Source organism: Crocuta crocuta, unplaced genomic scaffold (genome assembly GCF_008692635.1).
Source record: "Crocuta crocuta isolate KB4526 unplaced genomic scaffold, BGI_CrCroc_1.0 scaffold123, whole genome shotgun sequence".
Classification (NCBI taxonomy): domain Eukaryota; kingdom Metazoa; phylum Chordata; class Mammalia; order Carnivora; family Hyaenidae; genus Crocuta; species Crocuta crocuta.
The window spans coordinates 591,535-601,812 of record NW_027528865.1 but is presented as its reverse complement, the minus strand read 5'-3'; the positions used below and the strand labels follow the sequence as shown (position 1 = coordinate 601,812).

Genomic DNA, 10,278 nt, shown 5'->3' with positions numbered 1-10,278 from the left:
CCCCACAGCACTAATCCCCTGTGGCCCCACCTCCAGCCCCATCTCCCAGGGGTCCAGCCGCCCCAGCCCCTCTCGCTCCATCGTACCCCGCTCTGGCCACACGTACTTCTGCAGAAGTGCCCTGGTCTGTCCTGCGCCCTCGACAACCACAGCCCCGAACTCCAGCCTGCGGGCTGCTTTGGTACATCGGGTTTGCTGGCACCCGGCACATCTTCTGAGGCAGCGCGTGGTTTCACCAGGAACCTTCTGACCCACAAAGGCAACCGCAGCTAGCTGGCCCGGTGCAGAAAGAGCGCCGACCCTGTTCTCGGTCTTTGCAAATGTCCTTCCCCATCCAGGAGGCTCTTTTCCTCACGCTCTACCTGGCCAACGCCTGTTCGGCACTGGACTGCCCAGCCCCCGGACGCCTTCCCCCATCCCTCTGGGAGAACAAGACCCACATACATTCGCCATTTGGACCCGACAGCACGTCCCGTCCAGGAGCAAGTCCTTAACACGAATCTGTGGCCCCAACAAACCAACTGTGCTCCCAAGAATCGATCCCCAAACCAAACCTGGAGAGAAAATGAGCGCCTGGGGTTAGCGGAGGCGCCGACGGAGCAGGCGGAACTGAGCATCAGAAAGAACCCGCCAAAGAGAAGGGCCAGGGGCCCGTAGGGGGCTGGTGCGGGCGGCCAAGGCCAGGGCTCAGGTGGGGTCAGGCCAGCCGCCGCTTTGACGCAAATCTGATGCCTTGGGCCACGAGGACACGGGCATACGCTGAGAGGGTCCCTGCAGGAAGGGCCAGGACCGTCCCAAGGGTCACAGCCCTTCAGACCCCAAACCCCTATCGCATCATCAACCAGAGAGGCCTGGCCACCCCCAGGGACGGCAGAGCACACCTGTTAGCAGGTGCCTGCTAACACGGGCCGGGGCAGTATTAGCTTCCCGGGGTGGGAAGCGTGGGCGTGCGCCTTGTTTGGCAGAAGAAGGCAGCAGAGAAGAGAGGCCCTCCTGACTCCCAAACCACAGCAGCCCCGTCCACACAGCCTGGAGTTCCCACCTGCCACGCTCGTGGAGACGGTTCAACTGCCAGCCCCCACACCGCGCCTCACGTATTTATAGCTTGTGATTTTACGAGGGGAAAAGCCCCCAGCTTGATGGTGAGGTCCCCCCGAACATTCCTGTAGAAACGCGGATGGGTCAGGAGAAGAGGGGGTGGATACTTCAAAGCACCACAGCTCCCTCGGTGGGTTCATGTCTGTCTTCCTCTCCGTCTTCCCTTCCTCCCCACCCCGTCCACAGCGGCACCCGTCTGGACTGGTCAATGAAAACCACCGCCACCACCTCCAGCCCGGCCCCCGCCGTCCCCAGGGCCTCCGCGTGGTGCACGTTACCGTCAAACGACACTGACCGAAAACTACTGCTTTTCCCACTTAACAGGGAAGAGAGGCTCCGAGCAACACACGCAGCTCGCCCCTGGGTGAGGTGGTGAGCGCAGCCCTGCGTGTGCGGAACACGGCCTCGGGCGCCCCCGCTCACACCGCCGCGTGCCGGGCACTGAGCTCATTCTCTGTGGAGGACACAGCCACCTGCTGAGGATTTGGGCCACTAGGAAGGTCCCTCCACCCCATCCCGCCCTGCCGTCTTGGGGTCAACAAAGACGCTCCCACGGGACGCTGGCTCCCTTGGAGAGAACGTTCCTGCTCAGAAGTTCCCAATGGCACGTACGTCCCAGGCTCAGGAAGGGACAGCAGAGAAAAACGCTCCAGCAAAGTTTAAACCCAACCACCCGGCAGAGTACGGGGGGGCCCAGAGCCCAGAGCACGGCTGTGCCTCCGAGGACAGGATTCTCCCAGAGCTGCTGCCCAGGCCGGAGCCGAGGACCTCAGCCTTCGCGGTGACAGCCGGTACCTGCATCGTCAGAAGGCGGGTCCGAGGGCAGCGGCGCGTCCAGGGAAGACTGGTCCGTCCCAGCGGCCGCCGGGCTTCCTGGCTGGGCTTCTGCGGACGTCAGCATCTCCTGCTTGGGGGTGGACGGCTCGCTCTGCGCAGCTCGGGGGCCCCCGTCAGGACCGCACGCTTTGTTCTCAGCATCTGTAAGGAAGCATGGCTGTCAGTAGGCCCGTGTCCCCCTCCCTACGTGCGTTCATCCACGCGAGGTGCCTTCCTGGGAGAGGTGGCCCAGGCCCCGCCCCGCCCCCGGGGTCCCTCTCCACACCCAGCCCCAGTGCTGCCTCAGCCCCACCCCCGCCCTGGCCCCTGCACACCGCCTGCCCGTGGGACCCCGGGAAAGCCTCCACCCGCATCGGTACCTCCAGGCGGCCCTCGCCCGCTCCCACGCTGGCCTCCACCCTGCGGCTTGCTCCGACCAACAGAGCATCAGCAGGTTTGATGCAGCCGTGCCCTCAAAAGTGCTTGCACGCTTCTGCAATCAAGCCCCACGAGCCCCGCTGCCAGGACACACGGGGCAGCGGGCCGGGGGCGGGCAGCAGACGGCGCAGCCCTGAGCAGAGGCCAAGCCAGACAGGGCCACAAACCCTGGCTGCTGTATGCCCCGACATGCTGCAGGGGCCTGCCACAGGACATTGTCACGGCTACCGGTAACCAATCCACGTTTGCACCCTCCATTCCACGATCAGGTCCCTGGTACTCAAACCTTCTCAGTCCCCCACTGCCTGTCTGGGACTGCGCCCACCCAGGGAGACAGGGGTTAACAAGTCAGGCCTGGCTCACACACCAAGCCACTGCAGGCCCAGGGCTGAGGGGGCACAGAGCAAGGAGTTCCTAGGTCCGGACAGGTGGCCTTCTCGGAAAAACATAATCCCAGGCTTGGAGCACCTGCGGGGNAGGGCTGAGGGGGCACAGAGCAAGGAGTTCCTAGGTCCGGACAGGTGGCCTTCTCGGAAAAACATAATCCCAGGCTTGGAGCACCTGTGGGGCTCAGTCAGTTAAGCATCTGACTCTTTTTTTTTTTTTAATGTTTTATTTATTTTTGAGAGAGAAAGAGAGACAGAGAGAGAGAGAGACAGTGTGAGCAGGGGAGGGTCAGAGAGAGAGGGAGACACAGAATCCGAAGCAGCTCCAGTCTCTGAGCTGTCAGCACAGAGCCTGATGCAGGGCTCGAAACCACGACCTGTGAGATCATGACCTGAGCTGAAGTCGGACACTTAACCACCTGAGCCACCCAGGCGCCCCAGTTAAGCATCTGACTCTTGATTTCGGCTCAGGTCATGATCTCACAGGTCGTGGTTTCGAGCCCTGCATCAGGCTCTGTGCTGACTGCCAGCTCAGAGCCTGGAGCCTGTTTCAGTCTGTGACTCCCTCTCTCTCTGACCCTCCCCTGCTCACGCTGTCTCTCTCTCTCTCCTAGAAATAAATAAAACAAGTTAAAAAAAAAAAAAAGAAAAGAAAATGAGGGGCCTCGTGCCCAGGTGTGTGACTGGTCCGGTCGCACGGCCGCCAGAGGGCAGGTCCGGGCTGGAACGCTACCGGCTGCTAACTGTCACAGCTTTTGAGACACAGACCACAGACTGATGCACAGGCCACCTGCGCGGCCCCCTCAGGCATCACAGCCGGTTCAGGGGGGTCACCCCAGAGCAGAGCAGCAGCATGACCCCCACGTCTCTCTGCAGTGGGGGGCGCGCACGGTGGGGACGCCAGCCTGGCTCGGGGGAGCTGCCTCCCATCACCGCGGGGCATGCAGGGGTTGATCTCAGAGTCGGGCCCTGTCCGCCTCGGCCAGTCTCCCTACCTGCCTCGTGTCCTCCAGCAACCTCCCCTTCACCCCCAAGCACCCTGACTGGACAAGACACAGAAGGTCACCCTACCCCCGCTTCCCATCCCCTGGCAGACGCCGCTGGGCATCCACTCCCTCGCCTCTGAGACGGGGACATCACTACCTGCCTCACGCCATCCACCTGGGAATTGATCAGTTCATCCACACAATGCACCTGGCAAAGAGGAGCCACTTCACACGCGCTTGTGAGCATCTTACTGCCTTTGAGGAGGTCTGACGAGGGAGACTGAAGGCCAGGCCCCTTGGTGGGGCCCACGCGCCCACGTGACCCCAACAGGACAAGGTCAGAGCCGCTGCCCATCGGGCATCCCAGCTGCACAGCCCTCTCCCCAGGGAGGGGCAGAGGGACCGGCCGGGCCGGAAGTGTGGACAGTTGGGGCTGGGAAGGTCTCATCTACGTGCCAGGTCACCCGACCAAAGGTTCTAGATGAGGGGCCAGCAGCCTCTCCCTGAAAAGGAGACGGCTGATATTTCAGACACTGTGGGCCACATGGCACATACTGTCTATATATTTTTAAGTTTTTCCAAAAACCCTTGAAGTTTAAACACCATACTCAACCCAAGGCCTTGCAAAAATGGGTCCTGGGCCTGGCCTGATGCAGGCCTGCAGCGCGGATTTGCCAACCTGCCCGAATGTGGGCAAAGACCAGACATCAGCCAAGAGCACCCGCCCAGGGGCAGTTAACACCACACAGCCCAAGTTCAAGCTCAAAATCGTACTCTCTCGGATGCTGGTCAGGGCAGGTTACACGTACTTGACACACAGTCGTGACAGTCTCTCCACCGCTAGTGTACTGGGCCCGGAGGGTGCGGAGGATGGCCAGCACCGCGGGGAAGGTGTGCCCACCAGGGACCCGGCACCATCTCTGCAGACGCGCAACTCTGCAGGGGAGGCTGCTGCCCGCCGCTGATGGACGCAGACACCCCTGCTTAGAAAGGGTTTGGACGGACGACCTTCGCCCTAATCGTCACAACTGCAATCAAGTGGTCAGAGCTCCGCACGCAGGGCCCAGAGGCCTGTGGCCCGGGGCCGGCCAGCCAAGGCTCCGTCCACCCCAAACCCACGGACTCAGGGTCTTCCCCCTGCACCCCAGCTCGGCGGACTGTAGGACCTTTCTGGGCTGTGCTCAGAGCTCCGGTTCATAATCACGTTCAATGAAAAGTTGCGGTTCCTAAAATAGCGCTGCTGGCAGGGCTGTTGCCTAGAAACGCCGGCTGGGGAGGGGGCGGAGATGTGGGTGGCTTGTCCCCCGTGCCTCGCTGCTCAGCCAGCCCTCCCTGCCGGCCTGCTCTGGCCCCGGGGGCTGTGGAGGGGCACACGGTGGGCCCCCTGTGATACACGGAGCAGCCGCGGCGACAGGGAACGTGCAGCAAACGCGCGCGTGCTGCCCCCAGCTTCCCGCCACGTAGAGGCCAGACGCACCTGATTTGTCGCCGCCCGCCCCCCGCCCCCCCGGAGAAAGGAAACCGCGTGTCTCGGGTCACTGTACACGAATGTCTCCTTCTCCCATCCAGCGGTGGAACAGAGATTCCTCCAGTTACTGAAGCAAATGCCCCGTGGACATACACGGGCAGATGGAGGGAAGTGACTCGGGAGAAATGTGTGGGCTCCCGCGGGCTAGGGACGGGGGGGCGGGGGCGGGATGGCGCTGGCCCTCACTGGTCACCGAGGAGTCGGAGGAGAGGGGCCAAAGCAGGGAAGACAGTGGGGGAAGGGCCCCCCCAACCAGGCAGATGAGCAGACTTGCAGGAATGAGGAGTGGGCAGGTCAGACAGCCTCATAAAACCACACACCCAGAGAGGGACCCAGGCCCATCTCCTGGGGACCCTGGGGACCAGCCCACACCATCATGCTGCTGACTGCTGTGTGTGGGCAAGCCCCCAGGTGATGGACACGGAGCGCGTGCCTGTGTGAGGCTGTGTCCCGGCCGAAGAAGGCCCNNNNGAAGAAGGCCCCGTGTGAGGGCTGGGGCAGCTCTGCGGAGTCTGTGACGCGAGCCAGTGGCGGCCTCTCTGGGCCACTCGGTCACTGTCACCCACACCCACCACACAGGCGCCCGCTGGGTGTGAAGCCCCGGGTACAGCTCAGCCACAGGGAGGCGCTCCAGCCGCAGACAAGCAGCGCAGCTGGGAGCAGGTGGTGGCCGCTGAGCCCCTCATCTGAACCCGGGAGGGGGACTCACCCCCACACCGACGTGAGACAGAGGCCATTGGAGGGGAGGAGGCTCAGCGCTCAGCTGCCGACCCGGGTGGGGCACTCAACAACCCCACCAAGGATCCCCAGCACCCAGCAGAACGCCGGTCATCCCAATGCCAGGACGAATTAGGGACCCACAGGGCCTGCCCAGGACCTGACTTCAACCTTCTAAGCAAGTGCGTGGCCCGAGCCCCAGTGCAGGGCGGACAGTAGGCGCCCCAGGAGCCGCCTGCCTGCCACACACCATCCTAGATCCCCGCTGCTCAGGAGCTGCAGCACATGCAGGGAAGAGTTCCACACAAGAGCACGCTGCCTCCCAACCCCAGGCCGCCTCCCAGAGGCACCTGCTACCCTAACATGCCCCCCTCAGCAAGAGGCTGGGCAGGCTCACTGCAGACCCGCTCCGCCCATGCCCTGTGCTGCCCTGGGCTCCTGCAGCCGGCCACTCAGAAGTGCCTTTGTCACCCAGCCGCTCCCTGGGGGGAGGGGTCTCACTTTGTTGAGGGGGTGCGGGGAAGATAGGAGGCTCTGTCAGATCCAGGTCTCCCTCCACACTTCCGACCTGCCTGTACCTCCCCCCACCTTGTCCCTTCCACCGTGAAGCCCACCGGGACTGGAAGATATGCCCCACTTCCCCGCGCTCTCTGCTTCTCAGGATCAGTAGGGCCAAAGCCCGAGGCAGCTGGGGAGGGAAGATGAAGCACAGGTGTGTGGGCCCCGCCCCCAGGGCATCTGATCACAGAGCCCCCCCCACCACCCTGGGGCATCTGATTGTGGGGCCCCAGGGCAGTGCTAACGTGCAGCTCGCTCCCAGATCCAGCCTGTCTCCTGGTGCCCTGGGATGCCGCAGACATGACCCCGTGGCCCCCTGCCCAGGTCGGGGCCTGGGTCCTATTCTCCGGGTGCTCGCCCTGCCCCTCTCTGCGGGGACCTCGTGTGCACGTCTGTAGGATCAGCTCTGTGGCATCACCTAATGAGCATAGTTTCAATCGCTGAGGAAGGAGACTGTGTGTCAGACCCACCCGGCCCCCAGTTCAGAATCACTCAGCAAGACAAAGTGTGATCTGAAGGGGGGGCTGGCAGACGACATGCCAGGGGCCAAAGCCAGACACCGCCTGCTCCATATGGCCCGTCAGTCCATCAGACAAAACTGTTTAACAAAGACCCAGAGAGGAGGAGGGGCAGACTGCTCTTTTGGGGGACTCCCCTTGGATTTTGCTCTCACCCCTTTATTTTCCTGACAGGAATCAAACCCACCTCTCTATTGACTTTTCATTCACCAGCGACAGTATTTTCTGTGATAGATGGTACACAGGCCTTAGGTCTGTTTTCATTTTCCTTCCCCCTTCCCCAAGATCCAGAGGAAGGTTCAGCGGAAACACATGCAAAATGCAGAATTTGGGGCTGTTGTGTCCCATCCAGACTAACAGTCCAGATTTCTATCAACAGGGACATCTCCCCAAATCCGAGAGTCAAAGCATTTGACCTCTGAACCTCGTGGGACTGGGTACTGAGCTCCCCTCTTACATGCAAGTTAGATCGTCAACTGTAAGCAATCCACTGTGTGGATTTCCCACGAAGATGGCATCACCAAAATATTTCACTCTTGGGACACGCGGAGGGCTCAGTGGGTTGAGCATCTGACTCTTGATTTCAGCTCAGGTCATCATCTCATGGATCGAGCCCGGCATCAGGCTCTGAGCTGACGGTGCAGAGCCTGCTTGGGTTTCTCTCTCTCCCTTTCTCTCTCAAAATAAATAAACTTAAAAAAAACTATTTCAGGGGTGCCTGGGGGGGCTCAGTCGGTTAAGTGTTCAACTTCAGCTCAGGTCATGATCTCATGGTTTGTGAGTTCGAGCTCAGAGCCTGAAGCCTGCTTCAGATTCTGTCTCCATCTCTCCCCCTCCCCTGCTCGCACTCTTTAAAAAAAAAAAAAAAAAAAAAAAACTTCATGCCTAGAAGCTGAAGAAGAGACATGAGGTCGAAGACTAGAATGGGTTTGAGAACACCAGCCGGCCGGGGGCAGAGCCTGGTACACCTCTGGAGCCCCTCGCTTTGCAAGGTCCCTTCCTGGGCCTGATTCCTGGGCCAAACGACAAACACGCTGCTGGGACCTCAGCCAGGAAGGGCGCAGGGGCGCCTCGTGCTCTCAGGGAGCTGCTCCCTGAGGCCAGGGCCCTTCAATCAGGAGCCACGAGCTTGGTTTGGCTCCAGAGAGAGCTCCCAGCGGCCACGAGGCCGGCACCGGAGTCTCAGAGAAGGCGGACTCAGGTGTGCATCAGGCCCTGGGTCCGGAGCCTCGCCATCACCAAGAGCGCAGGACCGGGCAGGGAGGTCAAGAGTATCCTGAATGAACTGAGAGCCTCAACAGATGGTGTTTCTCAAGGACGCAGAGGTGGCCACACAGACACCACCGTGGTGAGGGCACCGGGGCAGAGCGTGAACAGTGTCCAAGCACTGCGGGGGCTGGGGTGCTGTGAAGGGGTGGGGGCGAGGACGCGCAGCGCCCGGAATGCCGTCCATGCCTCACAAGGACGGGCAGCGGTACTAGACGGCAGTGGGAGTACAAACAACGTGCCTGAATCAAGAACGAGGATGTGAACAGGCGAAACCGAAGCCAATGCTGCCACTCTGGGGGAATCGGGACACGGCAGTGGCCCGGCCAGTGCCCAGCCAGGGCAGGAAGCCGCTCGACGTGGCCCCGAGGCGTCAGCTCCGGGCGCCATGCAGAGGTGGCCCCGTAACCTCACGGAGGGACCCGACGGCGAACGGCCCCCTTCGGGGCCAGCCCCCGCATCCCAGATTACCATTCCACCCTGACCTTTGCAAGCCCCGGCCCAGCGCCTGCCGCGGTTGCGGCCCCACTTACCGCGCTCCATCATCTCCAGCAGACCTTTCTTGATGAGCTCCTCCCGACCTTGCCTGCCGGCCATCTTCTTCTCCAGCGCTGCACAACAAACAGCCCGGTGAGTCACGGGCAAGGGCACAGGCGGGGGGGTCTCCGGGCGGGGGGGTGGGGGGCACCATTGGGGAAGTCCACGCTTTCCTACTACCCAGCCTGCTGAGCGTTGCCCATTCACAAGGCGCACGGTGGATGGGAGCGCATGGAGCGCACTGTTCAAGACAATGATTTCTGTGATTCATCTGCAAAGCAGCGCCTTTCCCACCCTCCGCCAGAGGCTCCCCAACTCACCAGCCCAGGACTGCATCCCCTCCACTCCCCCAACACCCAGAGACACTCTCCTGCGGGCCTTATTACCTTTCCCTCCAAACACCCTGGCAGCTCTTGAGCTCCGGCCAGAACGCGGGCCTCTGTGGCCCCCGCCTCCCCAGAAGTTCCTCCAAGAAAACCCCAGGTTTTAAAGCTTTCAGAGAAGTCACCAAAACGGGGAGGGAGGGGCCGGACCCCACCCCCGCTGCCAGGGTGCCAGCTCTCTCTCACCCCTCTGCGCGAGGCAGGGGGCTCTCTCTGCTTGCCAGTCTCCTTTCCTTCACCCGTCGAGAAAACTGCCTACAGTTAGAACTCAATTTACAAATATGACTCCACGCAATTCCTCGGACCCCTTCTTTGAAAGGTGTAAACTGCCGGCTAATAAGCCTGATCCCAGAGGGCCCACGGGTCACTCAGTGAGGGCTGCCGTGGGGGGCACCGACCAGAGCCAGCCTCTCCCCTCGGAGCTCAAAGACCAGCAGCAGAGGACAAACAGGTAAGGACAAGCAAGTTCATTAGCCAAAAATACTTACTGAGCACGTGCTGGGGTGTCCCTGGGGAGCAGAAACAGTTCAGCCCCCCTCCCTCCAGGGCTGGAGTGGGAGCCAGCAGAGGTAAGAGTTGCTGAAACGCTTAAAACTAATAAAGCATTAACTGAGCACCTACGTGGTGCAGGCACGGGGGAGCCGGACAGGAAAGGCCTCTGCCTGAGGGGCGGGCTGCGCTGGGGAAGCCGGATGAGAAGCATCTACACCTGGGAGCGGGGAATGACCCAGAACCAGAGAACGGGGGCCAGGGCTCTGGGAAGCCCAGGCTGTGCCGGAATGTCCGGGCCAGCCTCCCTCAGGGCCTTTACACCGAGAGCTGAGGAAGAACAGGGAAAGCCTAACATACCAGGAGGAAGACATTTTCTGGCAAAGGGAGCATACGTTCCTTTCTTAGTCCAATTTCCCATCCAGTTTCCAGGGGCCGGAAGTAGGCACCAAACTGAGAAATTGACTTTGGGAGGTGTGAGTAGAGGGGCTGCCGTCCAGCCTAACCGACGGGTGAGCAGAATCGGGGTGGAGGTCCAAAGAGCCACGGGACCGCCCC

General features: G+C 61.5%; 1 protein-coding gene across 1 annotated transcript in view; it reads right to left on the bottom strand.

The window, feature by feature from the left end:
- Positions 1-10,278, bottom strand: part of LOC144225119 (phosphatase and actin regulator 3-like) — a 47,557-nt gene that overhangs the window by 30,439 nt on the left and 6,840 nt on the right. Inside the window, exons 4-5 of the mRNA XM_077756285.1 lie at positions 8,845-8,922; positions 1,894-2,076 (exon numbers count right to left, since the gene is read on the bottom strand). Of these exons, the coding sequence (XP_077612411.1) occupies positions 1,894-2,076; positions 8,845-8,922 (261 nt within the window). The remainder of the gene's footprint in view (positions 1-1,893; positions 2,077-8,844; positions 8,923-10,278) is intronic.